At 37.8% G+C, this 19,371-nt stretch overlaps 2 protein-coding genes across 3 annotated transcripts in view; both read left to right on the top strand.

The window, feature by feature from the left end:
- Rgs20 (regulator of G protein signaling 20) overlaps positions 1-19,371 on the top strand; it is a 63,915-nt gene that overhangs the window by 5,565 nt on the left and 38,979 nt on the right. Inside the window, exon 1 of one of the 2 annotated variants that reach the window (XM_047547010.1) lies at positions 15,192-15,244. The exons of the other annotated variant lie outside the window; for it this stretch is intronic. The gene's annotated coding sequence lies outside the window, so the exon portion shown is untranslated. Of the gene's footprint in view, positions 1-15,191; positions 15,245-19,371 lie in introns of those variants that run through there. 2 annotated transcript variants of the gene reach the window in all.
- Positions 17,314-17,805, top strand: LOC124985492 (40S ribosomal protein S25-like). Its single transcript, XM_047557385.1, has one exon. The coding sequence runs from the start codon at positions 17,361-17,363 to the stop codon at positions 17,733-17,735; it is 375 nt and encodes a 124-aa protein (XP_047413341.1). The 5' UTR covers positions 17,314-17,360; the 3' UTR covers positions 17,736-17,805.

Raw genomic sequence — 19,371 nt, 5'->3', positions numbered from 1 at the left:
ATATAATTTAACAAAGAAGTTATTATCCTTGGAAACTTGGATTACTGTTTAAAAGTACTTGTGTATTTTTCTCTATTCATCTTCTGATGACTCCAAGAGAATCCCAAATGTATGGCTTCTGACTTACACACTTATTGTATTTTAAAAATCATTCATTTCTAGAGATAACTTGAATACTAATTCATATATCTCTTGCTCTATAGAAAAGTAGAGATACTTTGCATTTAATGGAGACTTTACATAAAGAGTTTAATTCTGACTTACTGTAATTCCTGGCAAATTCAGGTTATTAGGACACATTGATAAATTAGACGTGTGTGTGTGTGTGTGTGTGTGTGTGTACACACACGGGATTGAATCCAGGGGCTCTTTACTACTGAACCACATCCCACCTCTTTTTTTAACATTTCATTTAGAGACAGGGTCTCACTGAGTCGCTTAGGGCCTTGCTAAATTGCTGCCTCAGCCTCCTGAACCACTGGGATTATAGGCACGCATCACTGCATCTGGCAATAAATTACACTCTCTTTAAAATTGAAGCTTCTACAAAAGTGTTGTATTTCAGTGAGGAACTATTAGGTACTTTTGTGAGATTCATGATTGCTTTGACTTGTATTTACTTGAGTTATAACTTAAAAGTGTACACATTTTTTTTTTCAAGCAGGGTTTGAACCCAAAGGTGCTTAACCATTTAGCCAAATCCCCAGCTCTTTTTATTTTCTGTTTTGAGACAGGGGGTCACACTAGGATGCTTATAGTGTGCATAAGTTACTGAGGCTGGCTTCAAACCTGTGATCCTGCCTCAGCCTCCCAATCTGCTGGAAAGGTGTACACATCTTAAGAATATGGCCTAATAAACTTTACATAAATATACTGCCATCTGAGCATCATGGAGTTCAGGGTTTCTCAACCCCAGATTATTGACATATCAGGTTAATTAACACTTTTTGTGAGAGTCTGACCAATATATTACAAGATGTTTAGCAGCATCCCTGACCTCCTACTGCCCGTAGCACCCCTCCCTAAATGGCAATCAAAAAATGTATCTAGATATGCCAGCTGTTCCCTGGGGGGCAATTATTCCTCATAACTGATCTAAATCGAGATATAGAATATTTCAGCCTTTTCCACATGAGGAGAACCTACCCTACTTCCTCCCACTCATTACCCCCACAGGTGGCCACTTTTATAACCTCTCTTATTGTACATCAGTCATACCTGATTTTAAACTTCATATGGAATTATATAGTACATAATCTTTGCATCTGGTTTATGGCTCAGCATTATGTTCTTGAGATTCATCCACTCTTGTTGCCTATATTGGTATTTTTCAATGCTGTGCAGTGCTCCTTTTATAAATATAACCCTGTGCATCCCATTACTGAAGGACACTTGAGTTATTTCTGGTTTGGGGCTAGTACAAATAACATTTCTATCCTTGTCTTTTAGTGAACTTAGGTCCTTCGGGTATATGTGCAGGAGTAAAATTTCTGAGTGTAGGTCCAGTATGTGTCTAGTTTAATAGAATCTGACAGATTCTTTTAATACTCCAAATCAATTTATACCCCCACCCCACCATCAAATCATGTTTTGCCTCAAATCTTCATCAGTACTTTATATTGTTCACCTATTTAATTTTCATCATTCTGGGGCTTTGAAATGGTATAACATTGTGATTTTAATTTGTATTTCCCTGATTAGTAATGATGTTGAACACTTTTTCATATTGTTTGTAGCTATTTGTGTAACTCCTCTTTTTTTTTTTTTTTTTTGGTATGGGATTGAACCCAGAGGTGCTTAACCACTGAACCACATCCCCAGCCCTTTTTGATACTTTTTCTTAGAGACAGGGTCTTGCTGAGTTGCTTAGGGCCTCACCAAGTTGCTGAGGATGACTTTGAACTTGAGATCCTCCTGCCTCAGCCTCCCAAGCCTCTGGAATTACAGGCGTACGCCACTATGCCTGACTATTTGTGTAACTTCTATTGAAAAATTGCTCCTTTAAGTCTTTGGCCTATTTTTCTATTGTACTGTCAGATGATGATGATGATAATGATGAATTTGTAGGAGTTCTTTTTATATATTCTGAATACAGGTTGTCTGCAAAACTGTATGTGTATGTTGCAAATGTCTTCTCCAGTCCTATGGCTTACCTTTAAGCTCTCATTCTTAGGGCCAGGGATGTGGGCTCAGTGGTAGAGTTTTTCCTAGCATGCAAAAGACCCTGGGTTTCATACCTGTCACTGCATACAAACGCACATGTACACACCAAAAATAAAAAAAGAAAAGGAAAGAAAGAGGAAGGAAGGAAGGAAGGAAGGAAGGAAGGAAGGAAGGAAGGAAGGAAGGAAGGAAGAAACCTCTTATTCTGTTATCTTTTGACTTCGTAGTTGGTAAGTCATGTTTCTTTGAATGTAATGTCTTTTTCTTCCGGCTAATATAAAGTTTTTCTTTTTGCTTTTTGCTTACCACAGTGAACACATTGTGCCTGGCTATGATTTTCTTTGTACTTCTTGTGCATTAGATTCACTGAGCTTCTTGTATCTTTAGGTTAGTGTCTTTCATCAGCTTTGGAAAAATTTCACTCAATATCTCTTTAAATGTTGCTTTTGTCTTTTTTTTTCTTTCTTTCTTTCTCTTTTTGCCTTCAGGATTCAAATCATAGCTATGTTATACTGTTTTCCTTGTTCCCTTCATGTCTTTTATTCTCTTAATTGTCTACTCTGTTCGAACCTTTTTTTTAAAAAAAAATCTGTTTCAATTTGAATACTTTCTATTGATCTGTTTTATTTTACTTAGCCTGTTTTCTGCTGTGCCAACTTTTCTGTCAAATAAGCTAGTGATTTGTTAATTTCAGAACTTGTTTTGTTCTAAATGTACTGTGTCCATTGATTCTTTTAATAAATGTAATTTCTATGATGAAATTCCTTATCTTTTCATCAATTTTGGCTATCTAATTTTTGTCTACTAAATCTGATATTGAGATTGCCTACGCTTCTGTATCTGTTATTTGTAGTTTTTATATTATTATTGGTCACTTTCTTCTGTCTCTTTACATGTCCAGTAATTCTTATTATATGTAGATAGTGTGAATAACTAAACTATGTAGGTTCAGATAATACCTTCCTTCAGTAAGGAATCTCCCTCAGAGGGACTTCCTTTCTGAGTGTAAAGGGCTGATCATTTCAGACCCAACAGATATTGAATGGGGCTGGTGTTGCTTGCAGTTTAATAAGTCGTGGCTTACCTCTGTTTATTCTTGTTCCCTGGAAACTTTCCCCTGGGATTTAGATTTAGAGACCCCAAGGGTTTCTAGTTTCTCCATCATGGAAGGAGAGACTCAGTCTGAGCTTCAGAAGTTGTCAAATTGACTATTTCCCCATGGCTCCCATGTTTAGTAAATGTCTTGAGGAGGTCAGCCATGTGCTTGAGGAAGGTCTTGGTATTGAAGGGGACTTTTCTCCCATATAACATATTAGTTTCTCTATGTCCTCAACCCATGCCAAGAGTCAGCAAGTCCCTGGGAAGAAAACTGTTGGTGACAGATTACTCACCTTGAAAGAGTCATCCTTCTCAGAAGTGTTAGTTGATTTAAACTTCTTTGCTTCCACAATTCTCTGATGTCTTTAGAAATGTAATTTGAGCTATTTTTCTGGCTTTTTAAGTTGTTACACAGGAATGGTAATCTGCCTTGACCAATCAACATTTTTTTTAGTTAAGTTTCTTTCCTTCTATCTTGGATGACATTTTTATCTATTTTATCATTTGTTTGCAGTAGAACTCAGAAAATTGAACATAATTTTTTTCCCATTTGTATGTGTAAAATGTATTTCTTGTGAGTTTAAAAATGTTGAAAGGAAAGACATATTTAAAGTTCTTGCAATTTGTTATGCTTCAAACTGCAGCTTGTATTTAATACACATGAGCATTGAAGTGAAATAAAAGTGGGCTCAAATTTTGACTTTACCCACTACTTCTGTGATCCTCTGAATCTGAATGTGTAATAATAATACATTATAATACACTATAGTAATAAGGGAAGTTCAAGAGAGTCTTTAGTGAATAGTGCTTATAACCATTATTCTTCTAATATTTATTCATCATTATTTAAAACCCCTGATCATGGATTAATGGACTTTAACATTTATTTTTTTAATTCATTTTTATTGTAAACAAATGGGATACATCTTGTTTCTCTGTTTGTACATGAAGTAGAGGCATACCATTTGTGTAATCATACATTTACCTAGGGTAATAGTTTTTGATTCATTCTGTTATGACTTTAACATTTATTTTTGATACAATTTTATTTGATATGGATTCTAAAATTTTTGCCATTTAGACAAGGTTCTGAGTAAAGTTTTTTAATATAAACCTGTACCTACAACTGAACATCAAGGAAAATGCTACTGATTGTTTAGAATTCATATTTGGCCAAATATTTGTCATTTATAGATTTTTTTTAAATGGTCCCCTGGAACTCAAAGAATTTAGATAAAATTTAGTTGCTGAACAAATTACATTCAGAATGATCATTCTCAGAAAAATCTACATCTACTTTGTGGCATATTCAGTAGGGGCTATTATAAGATATTGGCAATAAGGGAACAGTATTAAGAAATGTTAAGGAAAGGCTAACAGTATTTTCTGGAAAGGACAGCTACTTGACCTTTACAGAGGAGAGTCTGTGTGGGGCTGGAATTTTAACATTATGTCCATGAGTGATTTAAATATTATTTATTTTTATATTAAATTTCCCTTTACTGATCTGCTCTTTTATGTCAACTTTGGCATTCATTTAAAAAAAATACTGTGCTAATATATGGAAACAACTTGATTCCACTCCAATTCTGAGATGAAAATACTAATCTTGGAGGCATTTCGTTGCACTGGGCTCTCCTGACTAGGCAAAGAGAACCGGACTTTTTATTTGTGTTCCTGAGGCTGGGGACATATCTCAGTCTTTAGTTCTTCAGTGCAGTGATAGCTAGCTTTGCTGCTCTAATGTCCAAGTTTTGAGAAGAACTGTGTTGCTTAAAATTTGGGAGCAGATTTAAGTCAAGGCAAAAGATTTCTGAGGTCCTTTTTATATAACAATCTGTAATTTATCAAATTCTTATTAGAGCTAAGTTTTCAATAAGGCAAAATAAAGGAGTTATCTCTGGCCCTATGAATCACTTGTTAGGTAATGCTCTTCCATGAAAACAAAAATTATTTGTTAGCAAATACACCAGAACATTGTAACTCAACCATAGGTATAAATTTGGGTTAAAGGATGAAAGAATACTAAAAAGTATGAAAAAGGTAAATCTGTGTAAAATAAGTGAAAAATTATCCTTGGGCATGTTAAATAAAAGTAATAACTATACAAAAGGCTTTTCCTTATCTTCTAGTAAACTGCTTTCAAAATTGTGAAGGCATGAAAACTATATATAAATACTTTATAGAGTAAATTTATTGAATTATATCAAATCTGTTCTGAAAATCAGGAGGCAACATATATATATATTTTTTATTGAAAATTGTCTTCTATGAGCTGTTTTACCTATTTAGTATGTGGGGAGGGGTCCTTTGAGGGTCTCTATACCTAACTGTCTTAAGTTGTATCACAAAAATAGTTATTAATTGTTGTGGTTCCCTACAAAGAGTCCAAAATGCACAATCAGTTAACATTTCAATTCTTTGAAAATTTCTTTAGATTTGTTTGTTCAACATATATATTTAGTTGACACTTTAGGCCAAGAATAATGGGGATCTAAAATTCAGTAGATATTTTGGTGTGAATTGTGGAAAACCAAACCTTGAGGAAAAGAGATTCTCTCACACATTCCCTAGGAACAGAAGATTAAAACATTCCATTAGCTCAGCCTGCAGAGAACCTCTTGGGAATACTAAGGCAGGATGGGATAAGATAATGCACTGGGGTTCTATTAGCCAATTCTAATCAACAGAAGACTGCTGGAGAAAGGACTCCAGAGGCACTCACTGATGGCCATCCATAAATAACCCAAATCTATCTAATTGTGGCTCATGCACACCTGAGGTGTAAGGAGCAAAGCTCTGGGGGTGATGAGATGGTCCCAGACCTCAGAATGAAAGATTCAAGATTGAAATCTGTTTTGGGGCTGACTTGGATATGTTAGACACACTTGGATATGTCAAACTCAGACATACCTCTGAGTTTGCTCACTAATAAGAAGGTATCTTAAAATCTTAAGTAAGGTATGATACATTTGTTTATGTAGACATGGTGGTTAGAAATTGTGCATTCATTGGAAAGTGTTAGTGGAGAGACCAGGTTCTCATAAAAAGTTTAGATTTGTTCTAGTGTCATGGATGGTCAAAGAAAGTCATAGGAGGGGAGGGGTGGGGGGGAAGAAAAAAGAAACAGAATGAATCAAAAACTATTATCCTAGGTAAATGTATAATTACACAAGTGGTATGCCTCTACTTCATGTACAAACAGAGAAACAAGATGTATCCCATTTGTTTACAATAAAAATGAATTTAAAAAAAGAAAGTCATAGGAGATTATCATAATATGGGCTTTATTTTAAAACAGTAAATATTGGGTTTTGCAGACCATATCTTTTGCATTAGTTTGTTTTGTATTGCTACAATCAAATAAGTGAAGCAGGATAACTTTATAATGAAAAGAGGTTTAGTTAGTCTACAATTTTGGAGGCACAAGGGCATGGCACTATCATCATCTCAGGTCTGGTGAAGGCCTTCTTGCCTGTGTCACATCATGGTAAAAGCACATATGTGAAAGAGATCACATATTGAAATAGAAATCCAGAGAGAGCCTGGGGTCCCACAGTCCCTTCCAGAGAACTACCCTCAATTGACCTAAGGATCTCTCACTTGGTACCACCTCTTAAAAGTCCTGTTATTTCCCAATACCACCATCCAGGGTCTAAGCTACAAACATTTGAACCTCAGGGAACAAAGCACATCCAAACCATAGCATTACTCTATGGTAACTGCTGAACTCTGCCACAGTAGCAGGAAAGCTGTGGAGAAGGGAAGGGATGTGTTGGGTCTTATTACAACAGTCCAAGCAAGAGATGGGGCCCACCTGAGCTTGGGAGAGGCAGCACAAAGTACATAGATGGAAATACATTCTGGGGATAGAACCAGCTTGCTAATGAGTGAAACAGAAGACCAGAATGAGGGAGGAATCAGGATAATTCCTTGGATTTGAGTGGTTGGCAACTCCCTGTAGGGCCATGTAAAAGACCAGAGAAGTGGAGGGGCTGGACAGGGAGACTCAGGAGTCTATTTAGATTGGGATATCCATCAGAGTTCTGATTTTGGCATCAAGTAGGTTGGATCTCTATACTCACTACAGATTTTATACCAAAGGTTTTTGCAAAAACATGGGATGTGAACATTATGTGATGCTTTGTGTGTGAGTGTGTGTGTGTGTGTGTGTGTGTGTGTGTGCTGATATTGCATAGAATACTCATGAATATATGTTAAAACTGAATAGTCCAAAGCAATGCACATCATTTCTTCACAACAGTGTAACAAACATTTTCCCTATCTCAAAAAAGGTTAACACATTAGTTTTAATTGATTTGTGCATTGTAGTTGAAATATTACACTTGAGAAAATTTACTACAGTGTTGTGAATATGAAGTTACAAAATTCAATCTTGTGTCTGAAGATTCTGTGCTGTTGTCATTGGTTTTATCAGATGCATGTTCACATTCCTTAATGCCACTCATGAAGATGTGTTTACCATTAGAATTGCAGCACTTTAGACAAACCCCAGTGCCTGCACAGAAAAATCTAGGCTCCTGGTTTGCAATGCATGAGAAGATACATGTGTGTTATATGCCACTAGTGAATACAATGCTGCTCTGTTTACCTTTTAAGCAGAGTGATGAACATATACCATGCAATGATTTTGCAGTTAAAGGTTATAAACAAAGTTTCGGGCTAAAAAGCAGGGTGTGATGATTCTGTGGTGGCAACGATTATGTGGTGAAATATAGTATGTGTTTGGAAGTCAGAAGAATGGCCTGGGTTTGAAGGAATAGTGTGAATTTGTTAGGTTGTTCGTGATAGGTAGCTTACTGTGCTGTGGTACACTAAATTATCACGAGATTATGGTGAAAACTTCTTGAGCATAATCAATAGGATATTACTACTCTAGAATCTGTACTTTTCCCAATTATCTATATTTGGGGGGATGGTAACTGGGGATTGAACTCAGAGGCATGTGACCACTGAGCCACATCCCCAGCCCTATTTTGTATTTTATTTAGAGACTGGGTTTCACTGAGTTACTTGGTGCCTCACTTTTGCTGAAGCTGACTTTGAACTCGAGATCATCCTGACTCAGCCTCTGGAGCTGCTGGAATTATTGGCATGTGCCACCATGCCCGGCTTGTAAACTATCTATTGAGAGTTTCTATATATTTATAACAGGGGTCAGCAAGCTCAGACACATGGATCAAATCCATTCCAATGCCTGTATTTGTATGATCTGAATACTAAAAATAGTTTTCCCATTTTTAAATTGTTGGGAGGGAATCAAAAGAAGAATAGTGTTTTGTGACACCATAAAAATTTTATAAAATTTAAATTTCATTGTCCATAAATAAATTTTTATGGGAGCCCAATTATGCTCACTTGTTTATATCATGTCTGTGGCTGTTTTTGTGCAGTAGAGGCAGAGTTGAGTAGTTGTAATGGAGAACATACAGACCCCAAAGCCTATATTTACTCTCCTGTCCTTCATGGTAAACACTGTCTACCTCTGAGTAGAAACATAAATTTTAGTGTGAAATATTACTATATTCATGTAGAAAATAGTTTATATGAAAGTAAATATGAAGTTTAACCAGTAACAATGTTCTTTCTTACAGAAATAGTTCACTTTCAAAAAAAATTATTTTTCAGAAAAACAGATCAAAAATCCCACTAAAAGCAATCTCTTAAAAGAAATAAAATCAAAGGACCCAACTTAAGATTCCTTTGCAGATCCACCATTTTAACATTCACCATCTTCATATTAACAGGAGAACTTAGTAGCAATTAACATGCCCCAGAAATACTAATGAAGAAGGACCACAGGGATATAATATGCACAAAGGTTTTCTACATAAGACAGCTCAGATGCCTTTCAGAGAATCAAATTACTTACAACCTGAAAGCCTTAAATAGGATGGAAGCTCACTATTTCATAACATTTATGACAGGATTATCATCCCAAAACGAAACATTCTAATTAATTGTGAACCCAAGACAAACTCTGAAGAACCAATGCTACTATCCACAAGAGATCATGGAGAATTTACTACAGGGAAAAGCAGAAAAAAAAAGAAATGTAGAGGAATAATTTTCCCAGAGAGACCTATAAGTAGAAGGAAAGCTAGTTACTTATGAGCCTACCTTTTGAAACATTTTTCTTATCTTTAATTTGCATATACACTAACATGTTTCACAAACCATCTGCTGTGATTGATGGAGAAGTTCTTCCATATATATACATATATATATATATATATGTATATATATATATACACACATACACACACACACACACACTATATATATATATATATATATATATATATATATATATCTTCCATATGTATATTTAGCATATAGCCATCTAGGCCTAATGGCTGTAAGATTTGTGCCCAGCACACATAAAATTAGCTAAAGAAGCCCCAGCAAAGTTAACCAGACTAGAGGGTGTCTTCCTGCAGCATGGGAAGAGATCCTACCCTCACTTGTGATCAGACAAGGATGCATTGTCCATAAGTTTCCTTGGTTCCAGCTATAATTTAGGGCAGTGATACAAATGTCATTACAAATGTCACTCCTCAAAGACAAATAAAAATGATTGTCCCTTTTAAGAAACACCTAACTTTATGATAAGCACATTTTAAAATATAATGTCCATGTAACAACTGCAATACCTCTATAATACCCAAAAGTTAATAATCAGTATAATCTAATACCTAATCATATCACATTCATTCTCATTAAATATGGGGATTAGAAAATTTATTAATCTTGCTTTACCCCTATCTTTTTCATGTACCAACTTGTAGAAGAAACTGGATCTTTACCCCCTAGCATGGTCCCACCTCCTGAATTTGCTGCTCTCTCATGGTGCTAACTCTTTTCTCAATTACCTGAATTCGGGCAAACTAGATGTTAGATCCAAGGACTTGAATGCATTTGGTTTCAGCAATCTGGCAAGAAGTCTTGCTCTGTGGTGCTTGGTCTTCCCAGTACCTCACATCAGATAGATACAATGGCTTACTTTCAGTGACTTTATTTCTGAGACCATGGGTTAGTTCACCATCTGCAGAGTGGCTGATAGGTCCAAGGTGTGTCTGTGTGCATGCTGTGAAGGTCTTGACAATGCCCACTACAGGCCAGCTAATGGATGCTCTGTCCCTCAGTTGGGCTGGAATGCTTCCTTGGTGCTGGTCGAGCTGGATCCCAGACCCTCCCCTTGCACTACCAGGAGCTACCTTACTTCTTCCCTGCTGACCCAGGAATCAATGAGTATGACAATGACAATGAAGATGATGTTCCATTTCCCTTCTGCACTGTTTATTTGGAGAATGCTCTAGGTAAACAAGACTGCAACACCTTCAGAAATACATCTGAGAATATCTGATGTTGCCTAGCCCCTTGCTGGGGTCCTCAGACTCTACCTGGAAACATGTGCAAGTAGGGAGCACATAAGGGGCTTTATCCTGTTTATCTTGGGAGACTATGTTCCTTGAATCACCCTAGAACCAAAGAAGAAACATTTCCTTCTTTGGGCTCCACTGCTTTCATCATTAGTCCAGGCACTTTAATAGAAGTCTGAATTTGTAGAGGATTTAAATTCATATCAAATTTCAATTCACATTCTTTGGACTATATCAGAGCATGCATAATACATGATACCCTGTGGGCTCTAGATTTACTTAGATTTCAAAACCAGAGATAGAAATGAAATATGTACAAGATTGAGCAGAGTAAGGGCTTATGTGGCATTAATTGCACATATTCATGATTTTCTCTATTAAATAAAACCTGAAATGCAATTAGTTAATCTTCATGCATGGCTGTCTCTCCAGATGCACTGTAGGAACTCACTTCTCCACCAGTGAATGTAGGAAAGACTATAAAAATATTCTCTAGGCCAACAAGCACTTTAAATGCTTTTCACTAAGAGCCTGTGTTCCTAATCTTTGTGCTGACGTATGTCTGTAAAGGAAAATGCTGAAATGTTGTGTAACATGACTGTCATTTTCATCTGCATTTCCCCCTGTAGCATAATGTTCAGGGAAATGATTTCCATGGCACATTAGTTTCAAATGAATACATTGAAATGTCTGCTAAATATTAGGAATTATACATTTTTCTTGGATGGGTGTAGCATTTACTTCACGGGTCAGCCTGTCCCCCACCCCACTGAATGCACTGTATGATGCTGTATGTTGATGTGGTGTGGTGTGATGCTCCTGTGTCCCTTCTTCTGTGTCACCTGCCCGCGTGTGCCACCAGCACACTGAATCTGCTACTCCTCATTGTCTTTTGTCTCTCCTTATTCTTCTTTTATGGATTTTTTTTCTTTCCTTTTCTGATGTGTCTCAGTTTTAAGTCCCAGAATCATAAATTTAGGGAATATAAAGAATGGCTGGGCCAATAGCAGCTCAGAGCAGGCAGGTAACTTATGTAAGATCACCAAGTTGGTGACAGAACTAAACTTCCATCCTGTGCTCCTGTTCTTACTGATACTCATTCCAACCCGTTCTACAGCCTTTAAACTAAGTTAAAATACCAACATTTAAAATCTATTTTGTTGACTTATAATTCACATACTATACAATGCATCCATTTAAAGAATATATCTCCACAGCTTTTAGTATATTCTCAGAGCTGTTTAACCATCCCACAATCCATTTTAACTCATTTTCATTGCCCTGAGAAGAACCCCCACGCTTGCTAGCCATCACCCAAGTCTCTTTCCTGTAGCCCCTGGCAATGACTGAGCTACTTTCCCTTTCTATAGACTTGCCTTTTCTGGACATTTCATCTAGATGAATCCAAACAATATGTGGCTTTTATTAACTAACTTCTTTCTCTCAGCAAAATACTTGCACTATTCAACCATGTTGTAGCATGTACTGACAGAATTTAAATGAGAAGGAAAACTTTCTCATTTGCAGATGAGAAAACTCAGGCCCAGGGAGATGGCCTCACTGCTAAGGTCACAAAGCCTGGCAGTGGAAGAGAGAGAGCCAGACCAGACCCTCTGCTGCTCACCCCACCCCACGGGTTTCCTGGAGCTCCCAGTGTGCGGAAGTGCTCTGCTTGGCAAACTGGCATATTTACATCCCCTTCTCTAGCCTTTCCTTTCTCAGCTTTGCAGCACTATTTTTGTCACTGCTTGCATGCACTCAAAGACATTTTGGGTTACTTCCAGGTTTGTGAATGGTTGAGATGCCAGATGTCTTTGGGTGAATAAGTGGGGTCCTTGCTATTCACTCTGCTGAATTTAGACACAAAGGTACAGGACCAATTTTTTTGTGTTCTTAAAATACAGTCACTACAATTTGAGTAGCCCTTATCGGAAATGCTTGGAACTATAGGTGTTTAGAATTTCAGGTTTTTTTTTTAATTTTGGAGTATTTACATATACATAATGAGATACCTTAGGGATGGGACCCAAGTCTAAACATGAAATTCATTTGTTTCCTATACACCTTAGACATACCACCTGCCTTTTTTTTTTTTTTTTTTTTTTTTTTTTTTACTGCAACCCATCACATGACTTCAGGTGTGGAATTTTCCACTTATGTTATATCAGAGCTCAAAAAAATTCAGGTATTAGAGCATTTCAAATTTTGAATTTTTGAATTAGGGATGCTCAGCCTGTGTAGGATCTTTCCATAATACTCAGTCTGTCTTTCACTTTAATATTTCACTTAAGTACTAAGTTAAAATAATAATAATGGTTCCGGAGTACCTCTTAGTTTTCAGTGACCTTTCATATACATTCTCATTTAATATTTTCAATGAATCTCAAGGTAGTTTATATATACAAATGAGGAGGTGGGGACTTATAAAGGCAAAGTAATTTGTTCCAGACCTCATAAGTGGAAGAGGACAAGGATGGAGAGGCAACTCTGACATGCCTTGATCTTTTCCCTATATCACAGGCTGATCACCTGGACTTCTTGACATTCTTTAACAATTGCTCATTGTTTTCCAAGGATTCTTCTTTAGGAACCAGCTGGGGTGGAAGGCCAGCCCAAGACTTACAAGATTCCTCCAAATAAACCCTGTTTTCCCACTCAGGCCCCTCTGACCTCAGTCACTGCAGGGATGCCATATCCTGATCTGACTCCAAGAGACGCCCCTCCAGTCCCATCATGGCTTTCCGTGCTGCTGCCTGGAACTCTATGTATAGCCACAGAGCCAGTCACAGTTTCTTAGTGTCCCTCCCCTTTAATTTCTCACTGAAATCTGACTAATCTTCAAGGACTAGCTGAGGCCCTGATCATTGGAGACATTTTCCACTGAAATTCCTGCACTTTGGGACTTGGAAGTAAAGATAGTTGTCCTTTTGCTGTCCATTGCCACTTCTAAAACATTTCTTTTCTGTGAGACCCCCACCTCTTAAATTCTGACATATGCTTACATTATGAACAAACCTTAAGGACTTTATTCTGGGTGAAATAAGAAGGGCATAAAAAAGCAAAAACTTCATGATCCCACTTATCTAAGGTAGCTAGAGTAATTGAATTTATAGAGAGAAAGCAGAGTGGTCATTGACAGGGACTGGGGAAAGCGGGGAGTTACTGTGCAATGAGTACAGAGTTTCAGTTTTGCAGAATGAAAAGAGTTCTGGAAATGGCTCATGATACTGGTTGCACAAAAACGTGAATATACTTAATGCCACTAAACGGTGAGTGTAAACATCGTTAAAATTTCATGTTGCATATATTTTGCCACAATTGTTTAAAAACACCTCTTTTGAATGAATGTCTTCAAACTGCACCTCTGTAGTGTTTGTTCCTTTTAATCATGAGCTGCCCTCAGGTCTCTATCCCTTATGTAAAAAACTCCAGCATGTAGGCCGCCATTTTCCCTCCAGTGTTGTTCCTGATTCCTTCCATGTCCTTGTCAATAGTGTGAGCAACACTTTGACCTCTCAGGAATCTCTTCTGTCACATCTCAGCCTTTACTTACCTGCTCACCCCCTGGTGTTGGCCATTACCAACTGTACCTTCTTAGAAATCTCATCCTCCAACCCCGGCCCAAGACCTATGTCTCTCCCTTCCCTCTCATTCACTCTCATCTCTTTGTCTAAAAGTTTCTGTCCCTGAGGCCTCCAACCCATTCACTCTCACATGTTCCTGGAGCCCAACATCTCTTCCTCTTTCACCACACTTTGAGAATGTCTGGAACATTCTGATCCCGTGTGTACTTGCAGTTCCTTCTTCTTAGAAGCCTCATCTCTTCGTGTTTCTATGCCTGCCTCCACTTCCCCAGAGCCCCTGCTGGTCGCCAGTTGTAATGGGATTCTCCCCTCATAATTCTAGGACATCACCCTATCCTCTTCATAGCTGTTCTCAGGCACCAAGTTCTCTTACCAGTTTCTTAATGGCTTTTGTCTGTTTCTCACACTGATATGTAAGTCCTGGGCAGAGATTGTCTAGCTCACCCTGTAGGCAAGCCCAGAGCCTGCGACACTGACTGATGTAAGTGGTGCTCCACTCTGTACCTGCTTGTGACCAGTGAAATGGGAAGACTCTTTGAGGATAAAAGTCATATTTTTAACCTAGATGTGTAATAAGTCGTGTTTGACCTGATGCTGATAAGTCATCAAAATCTCAGCATATTTTCAGTATTTAAGAAAGTGTTAAAGAAAGCAGCCAGAAAGAATGTTAAGGATAGTTCCCTCTACCATTTCTCACAATGTGCTGGTGACAATATCCCAGAACCCTAGAGCATATAAAAATCTTTTGCAAGGGCATGATTTTGCTTATTTGAACTGCAGATTTAAGCAAAGACCTCTGTTGGATTTCTACATGAAACAGATGCTATCTCAACTCTATTATATATTTTTTTGAAGTTCTTCCTGCATCATACTTTCTTCTTCTTTGACTTAGGGTTCAAAAACATTGAAAGGACAAGGTAAACAACTTGCAGAGGAATAAAATCACACAGTGACACTGAAATACAGAAAAGGAGGCAAGCAAGCATCTGGAATCTGGTGAGCAGGCTGTCAGAGCTGGAAGTGCCTCCCAGGGCAGCGTGTTCACCTGCCTCATTGACCTTGTGAGACTCAGAGAAGTCAAATGACCTGGCATGCTGCAAACATCCTGAAAATTGTTAAGCCTCTGCTCCACCCTTCTTCCATTATCATATCTCCTTCCGGCCTGCCTGTTTTCATGAGAGCTTTTTAAAAAAATAACACACAAAGAGAATGCACACATGGCTTGATAAATTTTTATAAATGGAACACCTCTGTATAAACAGCATACACACCAAGCCCCAAAAACCCCCTCACCAAGGTTACACTATTCTGACTCTAAATAGCACAAAAGAGTTTTTTGTGAGGTTTTGTGGTTTTTTTTTAAATACAATTGCTCAGAATTCTTCACATTTTTTTTTTGGTGGTGGTGGTGGTGGGGGGTGCTAGGGATTGAACCTAGGATATCACCCAGGCTTAAGTATGTACTCTATAACAGTCACAATTCCAGCTCACCTTTTACATCTTTTTTTGGTCAACATTATTGGTTAGATTCAGCCACATGTTGAGGTCATCGTAGACTATCCTCATTGCTGAATATTCCATTGTAGGGATATATCAAAATTTACTTATCCATTCCACCACTGGTAAGCACATGAGTTACTGTAGTCTACCTGTGTAGTAGGTCAGGAGCATCCTAACACTTGTGTGTGTGTGTGTGTGTGTGTGTGTGTATGTGTGCAGCCGTTCTGGGAAGTATACACCAAGGACTGGAATGGCTGAACCAGAAGATGTGCACATGATCAGTTTTAGTAGATTCTGCACATGTTCCAAACTGGTTGTACCAACTTACATTTCCATTAATGATGAAAGAAAATGCTGGTTGTGCCACAACTTTGTGATCATTGGCATTTTCTTCATCACTTTAAACTGTTCTGGTGTGTGTAGGTATGGATGTGGGTATGTGTCTATGTGCATGCCATTTCCTCTGTAATAAAAAGTCCAGTATTTTGCACTAGATCATTACACTGATTATTAGGTTATGGACACTGCTATGAAAATAAAGGACTATGTAAATATAAAAGCAAAATGACTGATATTAATATTTTTGAACAGGGGCAAATGGATCAGTTCATGTACTGACATTTAATTTTCTGTGATCAAAATGGGTAGATTATTTTTTCAGTAGGCATGTTATTTATATTGTGCATGTGTGTAGGTATATATGTTTATATAGATATATATGATATAGGTAAATATATATTGACACTTGTTTTCTTTTTTGGTACTGGGAGTTGAACCCAGGGATGCTTTACCACTGAGCCACATCCCTAGCCCTTTTTATTTTTGATTTTGAGATAGGGTCTCACCAAGTTGCCCAGGCTAGCCTCAAACTTGCAGTCCTCCTGCCTCAGTCTACATGTCGCTGAGATTACAGGCATGTGCCACTGAACCCAGAAACATTTATTGATATTTCAATATATCAATATGCCTACTATATGCTAGGCATTGTTCTACCACCAAGGAAGAAAGCATTGCTCCAGTGCTTTACTATAGGTTTCTATTAAAAATATTCTGAATACGATGAACAAATCGTGAGACTTCCCACAATTGTTACAGGAAAAGAAATATCTATTTAGAGAAATATTTCAGTTTGACTAATCTGGAATGCTAGTTACATAGTCCTAGAATTAATTCCAGTCTTATTATGGCTACATCTATACTCCAGTTGGCCACCTTCCACAGCAGTTAGATCCTAGAGGGACAACACACAAGAAACTACAAAAAGTAAATTATTCCTGACTGGTTTCTCCCAACCACCTTTACCAGCTCTCTAACCCTGGTGACCTAGGTTAGACCACCCAGAAATCCTGACACTTCTTAAGACCCCCAGTTCCAAATCTAAGCAAAGCAGCATCAGGCAGCATGTTCCTCTTCCCCTTGGCATGATATTTTCAACTTTCCACAATGAAAGGTACTTCCCAAGTAACACACACTCCCTGCAAAGCCAGTTCCCTCCCTGTCAAGTTTCACGACTAACTATTGCTTCAGAAGGAGCATCAAAAGAGACCATAGCCCTTTTTGTCCGACATCTTGACGAGGCTGCAGTAGTTGCTGCTGCTCTCCAGTCTTCGCGATGCCGCCCAAGGATGACAAGAAGAAAGATGCCGGAAAGTCAGCCAAGAAAGACAAGGACCCAGTGAACAAATCTGGGGGCAAAGCCAAAAAGAAGAAGTGGTCCAAAGGAAAAGTTCGGGACAAGCTCAACAATCTAGTCTTGTTTGACAAAGCTACTTATGACAAACTCTGTAAGGAAGTTCCCAACTATAAGCTTATAACCCCAGCTGTCGTCTCAGAGAGACTGAAGATTCGAGGTTCCCTGGCCAGGGCAGCCCTTCAGGAGCTCCTCAGTAAAGGACTTATCAAACTGGTTTCAAAGCACAGAGCTCAAGTAATTTACACCAGAAATACCAAGGGTGGAGATGCCCCAGCTGCTGGTGAAGATGCATGAACAGGTCCAATCAACTGTACATTTGGAAAAATAAAATTTTATTAAAATCAAAAAAAAAAAAAAAAAAAAAGAGACCATAGAGTTAGGAAGGATGTGTGTGATGCTGTATAGCTCCAAACAGAATTTTTTTTTAATTTAAATTTATATTTTTCCTAATAATGCAAAGCAAGAATGAAGGTAGAGTGACTGACTGGGAGACTCTGTCAAAATCCAGGCCCCAGACATTGAATGGGGGTACACAGGAAAGACCTTCGGGGAGATGTAGACTTCATTTGGTTTTGCTATTAGTTAGAAGTGGGAGGAGTTTAGGATAACTTAACCTTTCTTAAACAACTGGACAGAAAGTAACTTATGCTGCTTACTGAAGCTAAAAAAAATTAAAAAAGAATGGATTGGTTTATTCAGGGAGATTATAAGTTTGATTTTAGACATTAATTTATCCCTGTTGTAACTATTTTGCCCTGTTTTTTCTATAATTTGCAATGATTGCTCTGAAATTCTCATCAGGGAGCCTTTCCCTTGCTGGGAACCACTAAAAAGCTGGCAGACATTTTCATGCAAACTATTAATGACTGCCCAGCACAGAGTTAGGCAATTTGAAAGGCCCTAAAGCTCCCCACAAAGATTTTAATAAGTGTTTTATACTGTTAGAGGTGCTGTGGGCTAAGCCATCATTGGGGATGCATCCCACCTGCAGTATCCTTGAGAAATCCCATCGTTTCCTGGGATACAGAAAGCCCATGTTGAAGATTTCAATCGGTACTTACAAAATGCTCTTTGGTTATTGGTTGCTATTTAGAAAAGACAAGTAAAAACATGCATAATTTATTAATTTCCTTCTGATCATACCCTTATTATTTCTGGTATTTCCCAAAAAGGCTATTGTAAAAGTTGAATTATACAATATTCACTTAGTAACAACAGAAGAGAAAGACACTATTATTACAGTCTCAAAGTCTTCAGTGACTTAAAACCTCCAGTGGCTTACAAATTTGGCAACGGTCATACAAACAAACGTGTAAAGATTTCCATTAAAAGTCACTGCAAAACAGATGGTAACATGCTTAAGCAGTTTTTTTTTTTTTTGTTGTGTTTTGTTTTGTTTTTTTAAGATGAGAGCATGTGTAAGTATCCATCTGGAAATAATTATAATGCAAACAGTCTTTTGTTACTATTAAGCTTTCAGTTGACTTCTACCAAAACAATAATGAGCAAACTTTTCCTTCAAACAGCCCTCAAATTATTCAGACAATAAAGCCAGAAGTCAGCAACTTTTTTTTTCTTCAGCAATGGGGATCTTTACCACTAAACTATGTTCCCAGCCCTTTTTATTTTTCATATTGCAACAGAGTCTTGCTAAGTTGCCCAGGCTGATTGTGAACTTGCTATCCTCCATCCTCAGCTTCCCGAGTCACTGCAATTACAGGTGTGCACCACCCACCAACAAAAGAGAGCAATTTTTGGAAACTCTTAGTTGTGCACAGAGGCAGAGTTTAGAACTGCCACCAAAACCCTCTAGCCACTAATGCTGTCCAGCTTTCTGTACCTCCTGTAAAGGAAGACACTGCTTTGATTCAATTTTTGGTCTATTTGTTTAATTCCAGGTCTTCACTCATTATTCATGATCTGGAGTGAG

Source organism: Sciurus carolinensis, chromosome 1 (genome assembly GCF_902686445.1).
Source record: "Sciurus carolinensis chromosome 1, mSciCar1.2, whole genome shotgun sequence".
NCBI classification, from domain to species: Eukaryota; Metazoa; Chordata; class Mammalia; order Rodentia; family Sciuridae; genus Sciurus; species Sciurus carolinensis.
This window is presented reverse-complemented; position numbering and strand designations above follow the sequence as displayed.

Coding starts and splice junctions, on each gene's coding strand:
- LOC124985492 (XM_047557385.1), top strand. CDS start 17,361: ATGCCGCCCAAGGATGACAAGAAGAAAGATGCCGGAAAGTCAGCCAAG.